At 37.2% G+C, this 16,835-nt stretch overlaps 1 protein-coding gene across 5 annotated transcripts in view; it reads right to left on the reverse strand.

Moving 5' to 3' along the window:
* PCNX1 (pecanex 1) overlaps positions 1-16,835 on the reverse strand; it is a 95,644-nt gene that overhangs the window by 37,710 nt on the left and 41,099 nt on the right. For 4 of the 5 annotated variants that reach the window (XM_069858194.1, XM_069858193.1, XM_069858196.1 and 1 more), the window contains 6 exons: positions 9,360-9,450; positions 7,602-7,659; positions 5,372-5,589; positions 4,134-4,287; positions 3,376-3,408; positions 2,198-2,369 (listed from right to left, as the gene is read on the reverse strand). In XM_069858194.1, the coding sequence (XP_069714295.1) occupies positions 2,198-2,369; positions 3,376-3,408; positions 4,134-4,287; positions 5,372-5,589; positions 7,602-7,659; positions 9,360-9,450 (726 nt within the window). The remainder of the gene's footprint in view (positions 1-2,197; positions 2,370-3,375; positions 3,409-4,133; positions 4,288-5,371; positions 5,590-7,601; positions 7,660-9,359; positions 9,451-16,835) is intronic. The other variant, XM_069858195.1, reaches the window with a different exon arrangement.

Genomic DNA, 16,835 nt, shown 5'->3' on the forward strand with positions numbered 1-16,835 from the left:
CTGATGGCTTCTGAGTCCATAACAGAATTGTTTTCTAATGAGAACCACTTAGGTAAAAAAAAGTTATAAATATGGAGGAGATTTAGACCAATTTATCAACTTCAACACGTGGGACACAAAAATTTATACTAGTCCTCACTTGTCTGTTGGCAAGGACACACAGCAATTATGTTATCTGAACACAGACCGCCTTGCCCAGCACCTGTGTTGTTCTATTAGCTACGCCTGGGAAGGTGGAAAAAAGGCAGCCAAGTTGTTGGTTTGGGGTTTTTTGGGGTTTTTTTGGGTTTTTTTTGTTTTGGTTTTTTTTTATTTTGTGCTAACAAAGTATGTTTGCTAGCAGCCCACTTGCTTTGGGGTATATACAAGGCTTTTTTTGAAACAGTCTTTCAGCAATTAAGGGTTTCTCCAAAGGCAAGGGTGGGACAGTAGGGGAATGGCCTGCTGTGTTGTTTAGCAGGAGGGGGTATGGTGGTGTAGGTTTTTATTCTGGTTTAAGAAATGACAGCTGCTCCGGCAGATGTTTTACTGGTAGATCTGCAAAGAAATATTAACCACATAAGCTGGCACAAGATACCCGAGAAGACCAGTAAAACACAAGGGAATTTAAACCCTAATCCCCAAACAGACACAGCCCCTTGAAAATGCCAGCACATCTTCTTAAAATTGGAACAGACTCTTAGACACTTCTTAAAAGCATATCACTTCCACAATAGAACACAACCTACATAGATACACTTAAGTTTTACCTTATGGGGATATAGGTATACACTATGGCAATGACTCAAGGTGATAGGAAAAGGAAGAAAATACTTCTGGAATTGACAGAGCATGAATAAAGGGAAATTAAATTAGTTATTTAACTTGAATTAATCAAAGTATCTGCTGTCTTGTCTTCTTTTTCTATCACAAATACAGCATGAAGCAAGCCAGGGCAACAATAGATCCATAGATTCTGTAGAAAAGCACCTTTGGAAATGCCTGGATAACATTGTTCATAAATAAGAGGCTTAGACCTTTCTCCTCCAGACATTTAAATTTACACGCAGATTTACTAGCAGGAAGTTGAAGAGGGAAACATGAGGTATGAAACTCAGTATGCTCCTAAAATAAAGGAATAAAAACTAATTGCCAAAATGCTCAAGTCAGTAATGCTCATTAATTAATAGCAAAAAACAAAGTAAAATCTAAAACAATCTTTCTTGGCCAGAAGACTGTGCAAGAACTAGAGTAGAGGCATGCAGTCATAACATTTAATTGCTGTAGTCTTTCACGCACAGGTATTTTGGCACAACAGAAAGGCACATGTGTTCAACGTAGATTAATTCTAACACATTTTCTTTCCCCTCCAGAGAGGTGATTCAAATACAACTACCGAAATAACTTTGCTCCATTAAAGAATACACACAAAGTTCCCATGATAAGACAGTCTTAAAATATTTATGTTCTCTCTCCTTTTCACGGAGTCTGCCTGAGATTACATAACTTAGTATTTCCAATACACTCTGATAAATTTTGAAAGTAAATGGGAGAAAGTTTTGTTGGTTAGAAGTGGGTTTTTGTTGTTGTTTGGTTTTTTAGGTTGGTTTGGAAACAGGGAAGTGGGGAGGGACTTAATTGCCACAGTACTGTGAATGCACTGTGCTACTCTGAATATAGCACAAGTACCTCCTATAGTCAAAATATTAATGTTTGGCATTGCTTATAGACCTGTCCTGAGAAAAGACACATTAAATAAGATTTCATCTATGTGCAGCGTTTTTAAAAATTGCATTCATACTGCTCTACCCAACTGCTAAACACAAATACCCAAATTTAAGATAACTCCTAACCATTTGGCACAAGCCCTTCTACAGAGAATAGTTCCTTCTATCATAGAACAGTCTGGGTTGGAAGGGACTATAAAGATCATCTAGTTCCACCCCCTGTCATGGGCAGGGACACTTTCCACTAGGTAAATCAAAACATTCCTGCAACTAGCGAGCAGCTAGGTCTAAGCATGGGGGAGTGTATCCAGGTCCAGGTTAAGAAGAAGGTTAAGGGATGAGGACAAAAATGGATTTTCTTAATTATTTTTCCTATGACACTGCAGCAGTCACCATCTCTGCAGTTTGTTACAGCAAGAGGGGGCAGCGTTACAAACAAAATTTCTATCACAATAAAGCAAACAATTCAAATCCATGAAAAAGCCACTCACCTATAACTAAGTCCCTGGCTGACAGCAGCAGTAATGGGTTGGTGAAAGCCATTCCATACAACCTGAACCTTGTTGTAGATATATTTCTGCTGCCATAATCCAACAGCCAAATAAGACCACAACATAAACAGAAATACACAGGCCTACTATAGGCTATGATACGATTATGACCCTGTTAAAAAAAAAAAGAATATTTGATTCATTATTAGCAGAAAAAGTAATAGTTACTCTTTTGCTACAGATAATTTCAGAATCAAAATTAATCATTTTTCTTCAATTAAATGTGCTGTAACATCCTTTAAATTCTGTTCATAAAATCCTTAAAGCAGTGCCTTGCAATGATGTAAATTTAGGTTTGGGTTTTTGTGGCTTTGATATAATGAGGACATAGCAGTTAAGTTAAACTAAGCTATGTTTACCCTTCTCCCCTGAGTTTCATAGTATGTTCCTTGCAGCACTAAATACCAGAGAAATTCTGAGTAGAAATCATAAGCCAGAAATATATCAATTTTCAAGAAAAAGCAACTGGAAGTTTATTACTCAGATACTACTAGGGAAAAAAAAAAACCAAACCTGTATTTGCGTTCATGAAAACATATAACTTGAATACTTCAAATAGTATGAAGGACTTGATGCAGAGGAATAATGCTTTTTCATATCTTACTTGGGACATAACAAAAATAGAGTCTTGGCAATCTAGCAGATGCACAATGGAATATAAACATATTGTGCAACAAGCACATAAACACTTGCATTAACATTCAATGTTGATGCTCACTAGAGCACTGCATACACAGCTTAGAGTGAAAAAATAAGGCTGTGTACATACACTAGGGCAACTGAATGCTCTGCAAGACCTGAACAGAAAAATCAAAGCTGTGTCAGTTCATACCAGAACAGCAAATTACAACACAGAGTACTTCTGAGTACAACTGCTTGAATATTAAAGATTTATCAATAAACCTATAATGATACGTCTCTATAGCAAAAAATACACTTAAATGGAAGGATGTGATTGACTCAATACAAAGTATATTGGGGGGTGGGGGGAAAGACGACAGCATCAGTTTCCTTCTTGCACACTAAGGCAACATAAGTCTCTTGTGCCTTATCAGAAGGTACAGAAGAGAAAAGCCAAGAAGACCAAATCAAACAGTGACACATGACCATGTACTTACATGTCTAGGGGAAGAAGAATCTGGCTGAACGCTCTGAAAATAAAATGGAAAAAGTTACCCAATCTACAACTAATTGTGTTTACTTCCCCTTCCCCCACTTCCCTGATTAAAGCTCTTTTAATACCTACAATTAATGTTATTCAGCTGCTCTACAGCCTTTTACAAGCACAATATATTGAATTATAAAATGAGTTCAAAGATTAAATGTCTATAACCAATGTTTTATTAAAACAAACCTAGTTCTTAGAACTTCTACCTTTTTTAAACATAAAAAATATTATCCTCTTAAATTTGAAAACTAATTTCCACCCTAACAGTCTAATCATCAGTAAATAGTCACTCTTAAATCACAGCAATAGGAACAATTGTCTAATAAAAATTAAGACTGATTAAAAATAGGCTCATATACAATTGGTTGATATGAATGCACTGAGGCGTATCCACTAAAAAAAAAAACAATCTAACATTAAAACTTAAGAGTTTCTTAGTGGTTGAGAACAGCCTATAAAGTGTCCTCTTTGGAAAAACAAAAAGTGCATGAGAACAACAAATAAATGGCTGTTTAACAAACGTATGCAGAGCCATTCCCCTGAAGTGACCTTGTACGATTACCCATCAAGCTTTCCATGAAGCTGAAGTTTACTTATTTCTTTTAAAACCATAAACAAAATTGTTTCCTTAAAGCTCTAATTAAGCTGCAACACCAAACCAAACTTATTTCTACTGTTTATAGAAAACCACGATAGAAATTAGAATACCTTCAACAGCGAGTACTGACAACTGGCTATTACCAGGCAGAACTGGAAGACCCAAATATCCTTGAAAAAGCCCTCTATAAGAAGTACAGAGCCCAGAAATGCAACTAGAATAGCTAGGATGACAGCTAAAACGTTTTCAAGGATCTCGCGATTCCTGTATTAGAGGAAAGTGGGGCAAGGGGGAGGAAGGAAGAGAGAGAAAGTATTAAAATCAAAATAGTCTATATAAAAAAGCTTGTAACTGCAAAGAGCATCACGTTCATTTTGTTTCACTATGTAAATGCAGTAGGAACAAAAGGTTACACTTTAAATTAGATGACTCTCTGGAAAAATGCTTTCAAACAGCAGGTAAATTCCCCCTGCTTCCTGAATAGCATAATCTTAAGAGGTCCGACACAAAAAACTGAGACTAACCCTATAGCTCAAGAACCAAGAGTGGGAGGGGAGACACAAAGAGATAGTTATAGAACATGTTCTAACCTGTCAGAGTGAGACAAGGCTCAACTCTCTCACTTCACTAGATACAAATAGATACTGTTTCTTACCCTCAGTCAGAAAATGTTGGTGTGTGTCAGCCAAGAAGGCTCTGTGAAACACTTTTCAGCTAATAAAAACATGGCTGTGCTTAAGCACTCACCCTGTTTACCAGACCTGACTCCCTCTTCCCAAAGATCGAGTCAGTGCTCAAAGAAACACTTTTTTTTTTTGTTAGTAGAAAGTGTGAAAATAAAATGACAGATCCTCAACAGCCTTTCAAAAAATGATCTCTGGAATTGCTTTGAATGTTGGCAGCATTGTATGCAGCTGTGTGTCAACTCAGAAAGGAACTATTTTGAAGGTGATAGGAGTTGATTTTCTTAGTTTGTTAAATAAAGAATTCCAGGCACAGTCTTTGGGGTTTTTTTTGTGTTGGACCTCATATGCCAAATTCTAGACCCTCTCAATTATGTTTTTGGAGGAGGTTTTTGTCTAGGATTAGAAATTAGCTAATAGCCTCTCTTTCTGACCATTCAAATAAGTTAATTTGGTTTAGGCTTTTTTTTTTTTGGCATTGCTGGGGAAAAAGGGAAGTGGCCTTCGTTAATTTACAAAAACGACACTTTGTATTATTCATTCATCTTTCAAAGTACAGTAAATAAGTATAATTCCCTAATAAAAGCTTTATCTGTATTACTTGCAGCTTAGTTAACATTTTTAATGTTTACTTTCTGAGGTCTAGTAACATACGAGGAGCTCACCTATCAAATAACGCCAGAAGAGTTAATCTATCAAAATTTATACTAATCCAAAGCTTAGGCAGAATCCAAAAGCGATAGTACTGCTTGACTTTTTGAGCTGCTTCCTCTTGAGGCTGCATGTGGTCCTGAAGGTCTGGGCTCAGGTCAATATCTTGCTGCTCCAGCAGATCAGTATCCATGGTAAGCAGCCTGTTCAATCTGATCTGAGGAAGAGAAAGCTAAAAGAAAGTCAGTATTAACAAAAGCTCATTTTTATTCTCTTACTCTGTTCTACTGAAAATTGCTTTGGAAAAAAAGGCCAGAATTTAGTTTCACTTTAAAGTAATATGTTGAACACTGTCAATTGAGGCTTCTACTTACTTTTCCTGTCCTTATCGTGGGAAATGAATAGCACCAGCAGCATTTAACTCTGCTTTTAGCACAACTGTTTGGCATTTTAGCATATGCTTTACTTCAAATGAAGCATGAACATGTCTTCCAAGCACATTATCCCATTTACCCTGAAAACTTCAAATTTGAAGACAAGTAAACTGATATGTGAACAGGAATAACATAATAGAAGAAGAATCCAGTTCTGCATTTAAATGAAGTACAACTTATTTCTTAATCTGCTAATCTGCATGCACACCCATGCCGAATGGTTGGTTTTGCATGACACAGCAACATATGCACGCATTAGTGGTCAAATTCGCTGTATTCAGAATATACCCAGAAACTGAAAAAAAGCTCTGCCCTAACTAGTCAAGTAGAATTTATGACTGACTGTATTTCTCACTTATTTTTATAGTTTGTCACTCTAGAGTTCTAGATAACATAGTAGTACTAACAACCACAAAGGACATTTAAGCAGAATACTCAAGAAGGAAAGTTAAAACAGTATGTTTTTGTCACCTAATCGACTTCATAAATATCATTAACAGGCCAAGAAACATCTTAAAGCACTGTCCTTTTCTCTTCATAAACTTTCAAAATAATTAGTAAAATTTAAACACTCATGACGCTTTTCACCGTTTCAGTGTCAAAATTTGGTGGTTGGTTGTTTTTTTTTTTACAGTTACTATAACTATGCTCAGCAAGCTTCTCCTTCTTAGAAAAATATTAATGAAAACATGTAGCAGGAACACCCCCTTTCTACAGGCATTGCAAAAATACAAAACATGCTTATCACTGTGTCAGAAAACAGATGAATTTTTTGACAACCTTTTAGAGACTTGGTTTCTTGGAAGGTAAGAGTCATCATAACAAAATACTCATTGCACTAAGAATAAATTTCAGTGAGAATTCCCACTAAGGTACATGGGTTAAGCTTTTATAAACAGGAGATTGCCTTAGGCAGAATCATACCCTCCAATGTGACCATACTTGCAAGCCAACAGCACACAACAAATAATGCAGATTTTTGAAGGCAACATTTTTGAGGGAGATGGTAGAAAGCAAAAGAAGCCCCTCTAGCAGACATCTGAAGAGCACATTCTTGATCAAAAGCATGGTTGGGAAAATGGAGATCTTTTGTTCTCTCTGCCAAATGCTGAATCCATATCTCATTTTCCTTCTTGATTAGGTCATTAGATACTTAAATCTAATTTACTTTGCCTTCCTAGCTTAAAGAATCATGACCTTAAGAATCATGACCATTTGCACTGTTTTCATGACACAGCAATACTCGACATATTTGTACTCTTAATTCTGAAGTCTGAACTTGACAGCAATATAAAAGGTTTGAGATTACAAAACTAAGAAATTCTAAAGCTATTTGCAGTATGAAACAGCGTGAGCCTCACTTTTTTCCCTTGTCACTGCCGTGTATGATTTAATCCCATACAGACTCCAACAACAGATTTTTAAAATTCCTTTCAGAAATTACTGAAGTTTCTCTTGGTCAGAACATGAAGTTTATTCTGCTGCCTGCTAAACTTAGTGCATAGAAGGAAAACTGTCCAAGAATCTCATAAAAACCAGTTTCCACGTGATTTAGAAAAACACTATGCTTTGGGTCAGAGGAAACCATTTATACTTAAAGTACTATGCAGAATGATTAATTTCTCTGTATGTGTGTAAATATATAGATATATATGAAAACACTGAACAATAAATATTTTATCTTCACTTAAACCCAGATAAAAAGTCTTTAAGAAAACAGAACTACCACATAGGATGATTAATCAGTGCTACAAAACTGGAAAGTCTTCTGATTTTTTGCATGCTTTAAAAGTAAGTAAGAAAAACTTACTAGATCATGTGGATAAAAGCGAACTGAGGTAGAACTCGATACGTGAGAGTCCGTGTCACTATAAGAACAGGGGAAAGACTTCAGATTATAAAACTACATTTTATTTCAACAGGCCATTCTAATTTTCTAGTGTCCCAAATTAATGTTTACTCCCTGTAAATTCTGGCTAAAACTGTTTCTCTAAGTTTTCCCTTCAATCACGTATTTTAATTACAAGTATCCACTTAGTCTTGTGTACTGTGATAAATTCTTTAGCTACAGTAAATCAGGAGACTCTTTACCTTTACCCTCAATGTAATTTTCTCAACACCTAGTCCCTAAGTTGCCTAACAAGGATTACCATGATAGTAATTATTCCACCAAACCCAAAACTGTATTATAATCTGCTAGCTACTGATGTGTAAACACACATCACATCACTAAAGGAGTGTGGTCTGTTACGTGTTGACGTACAGAGTTCTTGTTAATATTACCTTTTTACCAAGGTCTCAAAACTGCCAAAAAGTGTACATAACAGAAGTATACCAAATTGCTTGATTTTAAATTGATTTTGAAAAACTTAACTTTAAATAAACTTAAACCTCTGCGATTTCCATTCATTAGAGATGAGGAGAAATTTCTCTTACTGTATGGGAGTCCATATCCAACCATTGCTTTTTTCCCCCAGTTTTGCATAGCTTTTGGATGGTTGTTTCCCATGTAAATCACATGGCTGTAAAACCTGTATCAAATTTATGCAACTTCCCTTCAGTTTCTTGCCTTAAGATAAAAACATTCTTTGTTATCAATTTTACTTCACTGAAACTCAAATATTCTCTGAAGGCAAGATCTGGCTATTTGGATGTGGCCAGTTCGTTCCTTCCATTAGCACATGTAACTTCCTAACAGCAGCCATCAGCAAAGCCATTGCATCTGGAACATGCAAAGCAGCAGAGGCAGGCATGGGCAACTTCGTGCAAGGACTACAGAACTTTTTGTCAAAGTTCAACTTTACAAAAGGCACTAGCACACTTTCACAAGAAAGATTTGGAGATGGGACCTTTCATATTTGTTACTCAATTCCAATAGTTAATCCACCTATGCATGGGGGGAATTCGTAGCATTCAGCATGACAAAAGCTTCAGAGCAGTTTTATGTAGTGAAGCGTATCGAGGCGGGGCACATGGGAGGTTTAGGGTTGTTTTTCTTTCTTCTGCCTCCTGTCCCTTCAGGGAAAGAAAGGGCATCTTTCCAGTAGTGGATGAGCTTTCCAGTTTGTAGCTGGCTATTTCAACTGTAAGTCAAATTTAACCTCAGACATGTTAACACCTCCATGTATTGTTTCATGCCATCTATGAACTTCAGAACAAATTTATCAGTTTACATTTGCTTCACAATTGGAAGTTCATTTGTAGATACATTAATGGTAATTCTGGTCAATAGCTACCTACTCTCCCAAAACCTAGGTTAAATCCTTGAAGAAAGGCTTTCTATAACCCAATCATAAACATGTTTGTCAAGTTCTCAGTTTGGATATTTAATGCTTAATCTAATAGTAGTCTTCATTTTCCAAGACATTTAAATGGAGAAGATGAACTATGCAGTTAGTGTCACCTTTGAGTAAAAAAAGAACTCACTCAGATTTTAAAAGTAAGGGTACATGGATAGCATTTTATATTGATTTTTTGTTGTCCATACTAAATAACCTTTTAAAATTAAAATCAAGTATTTTCTTGCAGTAAGACATGAATATCACTCTTGACTGGCCTTCACACACACCAGATGTTGGATGCTCTTCTTGCAGCTGGCTCAAAGTTCACAAGTGACATGTCGCAGCCCCCTGTCTCGTAGAGTGTAGAACTGAACTTACCTATTAAAGAAAGTCAAGAGCAGGTCAAAATTTCATATTTCATCCCAACAATGATACTTTCTATTTATTAACATACTATTGATATCAATTTAGACATCTAAATTTACAACACAGTCAGAACACAAAAGTGTGATTACACATTAATGTCTCACCACTGCAGACGAGACATGAGCTACTCAGTCCTCTTCCATACCATTTTACATGACATATATACAGTAAACTGCAATACTGAATTAAATTCTGTCACCATTAACAGAACAGAAGCATAACGTAAGCCTCCTCCCACTCAATTAGAGAATTAACAGGACAGCTTGCAGTGACCAGCTACTTCAGATTTTTCCTCCAAGCCCCCCCACCTCCAGAAGAACAATCAGTAGATCATTTGTAATCAGCATTAAAGAAGCAGAGCATTTGGCTAAGACAGATTCCTGGAGTGTCCTGAATAACATTCTTTTGAAAGGCACATTATTATTTAAAAAGAAACACAAAGAGTGAAAGAAGTGATCAGAGAGGCTTCCTAAGTTATACCTCTAGAAAACTTGAAAAAGAATGGCAGGCCGAGATTTATTTTGCAAGCCAGAAGCAAATGCTTCACTAAGAACAGAGGACTGCAAGCCAATTTCTCAGAAAACCCATTTGGAGTTACTGGAACTCCATTAACCATAATTTCCTAAAATTCTTATTAAAACCTTTTTGAATAAACAATATCGAGCTATTCCTAAACATATAATTAACAAAGAAGTAGCCAGAAATTATGCCTCAAAAGATAAATTACGTTACTCAAAATATGTTGTTTTCGCAGTGCCCTCCTCCCGCAATGGTCTGATCAGAGAAATAAGCACTGTAATATCCCCCGAGGGTCAGGTTCAATATATGTCAGCTCTGAATGGAGGAAGCTGATTTTGAAATTGGGATCTCACATGAAACGTTCTGCCAAGTTATCCATCACTCCTAGCTCAAAACCATTCTTAAGCCACCATGCAAAGCATGCAGTATTTTAAGGTCTGCTTATACAAAACAAAAACCCCACTTTGGAATATCTGAGACAAGAACTGTGGACATCTCAGCTGCACGTCTTGCAAGTCTTTTTTCTGTTGATAGAGGATAACAGGCAGTCTCAGGAGAAACACCTAACAAGATCACAGCTTCCAATCTTTTCCCTTTCTGTGAGAGCATAACCTGCTTCTGTTAGTGTGTTTTTTTATTTTCTCTTTTTTAAAACTACACTGTGGTCCCCCTCCAACTTCTCTTCAGACCCATAAACAACAAAGTTCAGTTTAGAAGTGTATGAAAGCAATAAGGTTAAAAACCTCACACTGGATGATTAAAACCAGTGAAACTATGGAAAACTACTGGTATGCTGAAAACACCTTCACAAAACTTACTACCCTCAGAGGCGGCACTTCAGACCAACCAGACATACTGCAGCTGTGCTAAGACCAAACGTTCTGACAAGATAGTCCGCTACATAGTTCAAGAGTCACATACAGCATGCATCAGAGTTCAGTACCCCAACAGTGCTCACAAAAATTGTGCTCTCAAAAATTATACTTGCCATAGGCCTTTAAGAAAGCACAAGGAGAAAGTTCACTTGTTAGGGTGTTTTTTCCGACCCAACAACTAAGACCCAACAACTAAGACCCAACAACTAAGACCCAACAACTAAGACCCAACAACTAAGACCCAACAACTAAGACCCAACAACTAAGACCCAACAACTAAGACCCAACAACTAAGACCCAACAACTAAGACCCAACAACTAAGACCCAACAACTAAGACCCAACAACTAAGACCCAACAACTAAGACCCAACAACTAAGACCCAACAACTAAGACCCAACAACTAAGACCCAACAACTAAGACCCAACAACTAAGACCCAACAACTAAGACCCAACAACTAAGACCCAACAACTAAGACCCAACAACTAAGACCCAACAACTAAGACCCAACAACTAAGACCCAACAACTAAGACCCAACAACTAAGACCCAACAACTAAGACCCAACAACTAAGACCCAACAACTAAGACCCAACAACTAAGACCCAACAACTAAGACCCAACAACTAAGACCCAACAACTAAGACCCAACAACTAAGACCCAACAACTAAGACCCAACAACTAAGACCCAACAACTAAGACCCAACAACTAAGACCCAACAACTAAGACCCAACAACTAAGACCCAACAACTAAGACCCAACAACTAAGACCCAACAACTAAGACCCAACAACTAAGACCCAACAACTAAGACCCAACAACTAAGACCCAACAACTAAGACCCAACAACTAAGACCCAACAACTAAGACCCAACAACTAAGACCCAACAACTAAGACCCAACAACTAAGACCCAACAACTAAGACCCAACAACTAAGACCCAACAACTAAGACCCAACAACTAAGACCCAACAACTAAGACCCAACAACTAAGACCCAACAACTAAGACCCAACAACTAAGACCCAACAACTAAGACCCAACAACTAAGACCCAACAACTAAGACCCAACAACTAAGACCCAACAACTAAGACCCAACAACTAAGACCCAACAACTAAGACCCAACAACTAAGACCCAACAACTAAGACCCAACAACTAAGACCCAACAACTAAGACCCAACAACTAAGACCCAACAACTAAGACCCAACAACTAAGACCCAACAACTAAGACCCAACAACTAAGACCCAACAACTAAGACCCAACAACTAAGACCCAACAACTAAGACCCAACAACTAAGACCCAACAACTAAGACCCAACAACTAAGACCCAACAACTAAGACCCAACAACTAAGACCCAACAACTAAGACCCAACAACTAAGACCCAACAACTAAGACCCAACAACTAAGACCCAACAACTAAGACCCAACAACTAAGACCCAACAACTAAGACCCAACAACTAAGACCCAACAACTAAGACCCAACAACTAAGACCCAACAACTAAGACCCAACAACTAAGACCCAACAACTAAGACCCAACAACTAAGACCCAACAACTAAGACCCAACAACTAAGACCCAACAACTAAGACCCAACAACTAAGACCTTCAGTTAAATATCCTTTGGGTTTTAATGCAGTATAGTAAACACTTGTTACTGAAGTTTAAAATTCAAGTAGTGCATTAGTAATCCTCCTCCCCAGAACTAATAAACAACCTCTGTTACATAGAACTGTTTCTCAACTGCACCAATAAAAAACCCCCCACTTTTCAACAGCAAACATGAAGGTATCATTTAATACACTTGAGGTTCTAGTACGGGCAGAATTATGCACAAAATCTTCCATGCAACCCAGTCCTTAGGAGACAAGCGAGTTTGGGTTAAACATCTTTATCTTTTTGCACTACTGAATTGAAAGCCTGGAATTTTAAACTAATGAAATCCTAGTCACAGGAATTAGAATAAATCATTTGCAAGATACAACTTCCCATTTTCTTGGGCTGAGACAATATATGAGATTCAATTGTTGCAAGAGAAGTTTGCTGAACTGCAACACGTCAAATGTCTAAAACCAGCTTAAAGCCATGAAAAAACTTAGCATAAACCTCTTCATGTCAGAAAACACCTACAGTTCCCTCACGTGCAACTCCCCTTTAATCTGCCGAAATTTACTGCATTGACGTTGCTGCTGCAAGCATTGCATGGCTCTGCTGGGATAAAACAAACCTGGTTAATAGAGACAGAGCATACAGACGAAATACTTAGTTCCAACTGTTTACACACAAACTACAGACTCAGGCTTTGCCATACTTGGAATTCACCCCTCCTGCTTATACAAACTTCTTATTGAAGGTTAACACCACCAGGAAAAGCATGGCTTCTCAATAAAACAGAAGTTGCTTCCCTGCTCCTTTTTCTCCCCTGTTTAAAATAAAAAGGTTCTCCAGAAAAGTCCTAACTCATCCAAAGCAGAAAATAATGACAAGATTATTCGATGACATCGAGGATGCAAACCCTGAGCTGTGATTGGAGATTCAAAGGTTCAGCTCTACAGACCCATCAAAAAAAGATACTTTCTAACTGTGCAAGATAGCAACAGCTTCATCACAGCACTCAAAAACGCTCACAGGATTCAATATGTACGGATATACCTATACCAGTTACCCTAGTGCTTTTCTCTCACATTCCTAGTTCCCCCGCAGTAATCTCCAACATACTTTTAACAGCATCACAATGAAGAAAAAACTTTAAGCTGCTTTCTCTAAGGACTGTAGTTTTATCAAGTTGTGAAGAAATGGCAATCTCAAAACTTTACTTTTCAAATCAAGATTAGAGCCAATAGCATGTTTGTCCACTAAGCAGAAATGCTTGTAACTTGACACAAACACTCAAGGGGAGAGCTCCAAGTTCTTAGCAAACTCAAGTCACCCAAATAATATCCTATTTGGACCAGGTTACAAAAATAAAACCAAGCCAACAATACTCAAGCACACAAATCCAAACTACATTCTTGTTCTAGTGTCAAGAGGAAAAAAGGAATACCACTTCCTTTGAAACAAGTTTCCTTGTTTTGGAAGACAAAAACATCTCGTCACCAAGCCCAGAGACAGCACATAATAGTTCACGCTGTACAAACTGGTGTTCCCACAGTTACAGGAATCAATGAAAGCAATAGGCTGATGAGCTTACACAGATGAAACGTGGAAGACTCAGGATCCAACTAAAATAGTGTCCTGATGGCTTCCTAAGCAAAGTTATTTTCAGCACATTTCCCAGTTTTTCATCTAATAAATACTACTTTGTTTCAAAACTCAAACTATTTCCAAAAATGACTAGCACTTTTTGACATGTTGAAGCTTATGTCATTTTTAGGCCATTGAGATATATTCAGTTACTACTCTTAACAATATTTAAGTCCTAGTGAGCAAAAACAAAGACATCAGAATTCAAATACCCTGTATTGCGCAAGGAGCCATCATTTCCAAGAGTCAAAAATTTTACCACCAGCTGCAGTATAAAGATTTACTTAAAAGTTTTCAGCTGGCACACTTTGAAGTAATTTATTTCAATACGAAGTTTTTCAAAATGCACAATTCCACAGACTACAACACTGATATTTTCAATAGGAAAAATAGGAAGTGAATATTTATTTTCTACTTGTACCTTTGGAAATACTTGCCCATAAATTAAGTCTACTTAATTATAAGAAGGTATTAGGGAACTAATTCTAAATTAGTTTTAATCAAGTAAGTGATCAGTGCGTAGTCATATTCAGAAAAGAAGTTTTGATCTTCAAGACCATCCATCTTCATAAATTAAACTATTTCAATATATTTGAAAGATCATCACTTGCATATAAGTAATACAACCAGAAGTCCAACATCACAGTGTAACTCTATTGTAAAGCTCCAGATGACCTGTTCTCTTTAATCACAAAAGCAATATTCTTCAAAAAAATAAATCCTAGCTGAGGACAAGAGACTGTTATTCTACCCCAGTTTCAGAAACCAGGCACCTGTTCTGGTAACTCAGTACTTGGTTTCCTAACTACTTCACAAATTGTAAAATCTATAGCCTTCACATCTCAAGAATAAGATATTTGTGAAAAGAAAAAGCACCAGTACTGCTACAGCGCGCTCTGATGAATGCCGTTCACTTAAGCCATGGTACGCATCTTGCGGTTTTCTGGATTCATATTACACTAATCCTACCTATATAAGTGGCACTTCGTCTGCCACTTCTCCCTTCTGTCTTGCATTCCTGCTGTGATATACTTCATGATTACTGCTCCACATTAAGCTCCTTTTCCATCCTTTCACAAAACATCCTCATCCCTCACAAAACAAGACGACTGATAAAAATCTTTCTTCTCCAAACCTGGAAGGCTAAAGATAATACCTGAAAGCATGTCTCACATCACTCTCACAACAATGCCCAGTTAAAACTGTACAGTCACCAGACCAGATGCAGGCTAGGTATAACGCAGTAAGGTTCATCCTTCACAAAATAAGCCAACAGAATCAAATTAACAGACAAATCTTTACAATAAATAATGAAGAGCTGCAGCTTGACATCAACGTGTAAATGGAAAGAATTAACGTACAAGTAGACACTGCATTGGTGCCAGAAAGAGTGTTCTAAATATCAGGGCTTTTAATGTAAATTAACACATGCCCTATTAGCCTTCCAGAAGAGCTGGAATACACTAACAGAATTTCAGCAAGAGTTTCTTATATGCACTGTACAGTTACACAACCCCGTCTACTACATGCGTCACTTATTTCCAGTTGCTGTAAAAGGGGTTTTGTTTCCATATATTTTACCCAGCCTCTATTTTCAATACTTTTTCTGCCCTGGGCAGCCACAGCATTTTGCACAGTGACAAAGAATTGATCATATCCTCTGCACAGCTTTGATCAGCATCAGAAAAAATCAGAAATCAGAAAAAAAACCAAACCCAGACAAATTACTATCCTCCCACCACCCCCAAACCACACACAATCTAAGGTAAAGTAACAGCGTCATCTTTTCCTGTAAGGTAAGGTATCTAAGGTACCTTGGGACAACAGAGCAAAACCAACAGCCTTAGAGATTAAGTAATACAACTGCCCTGTTTTCCTTAAATCTAACTACAGGAAAAAAAGACACCAAAAAAAACCCCACAACTAACCGGTTACAAAGTAGCTGGAAAAATTTATTTCCCTAAATATAACAAAAAGATCTTGCCTATAATAGCTGCTTTAAGACATCTAAGGTTCCTAAAAAGATGCTCAGAGCTTCAAATCAGGAATAAATCCCTACTATATGTGAGAGTTTCAACTGAGCAATCCTGGAAGTTCTGTGCCTCCCAAAGACCGTGTGCTGCCCTATATAATTGTAAGCACAGTAAACAATTTCAGAACATAAGTGTATACATTTAAGAAGACTCCAATACACACCTAGTGCAACGAATATGCTTTTTTAGAGAGTCTGGATGCAACACTGAATTTCTGTAGTGATCCACTTTTGTTACTACACTGTAGTAGAAACAAAGTTCTTAAATAACTCAGACTTAACTAGGTTGTGTATTAAACCTTGAATTCTATAAAATCTGACCATATTATTTTGGGTGAGATGAACCAACTCCTTCAAACACAACAATGATGGCTTTAAGAATAAATCTCAACATTAACCTTGGATAGATACAACCAGAATCCCTGAATTTCAGGGTTGTAATCTAACAAAAGGAGTCCAAATTAAAGAAATCTGTAGCGTCATGTGATAAGCTTTCACAGCTCAGCAGTAACATACAAGCATTGAGATCCAAGTCTCAATTTTTCTGTCTAGAAACTAGTAGAGCTACAGACTCCAAAACAAAAGTCATCAGCTAAGTAGACTGTGTTTTTAGTACAACCGTAGCTGAATTTTAAAATACACCTCAGGGAACGTCAAAGTT

The sequence above is a fragment of the Phaenicophaeus curvirostris genome, chromosome 5 (assembly GCF_032191515.1).
Source record: "Phaenicophaeus curvirostris isolate KB17595 chromosome 5, BPBGC_Pcur_1.0, whole genome shotgun sequence".
In the NCBI taxonomy this organism is placed as follows: Eukaryota; Metazoa; Chordata; class Aves; order Cuculiformes; family Cuculidae; genus Phaenicophaeus; species Phaenicophaeus curvirostris.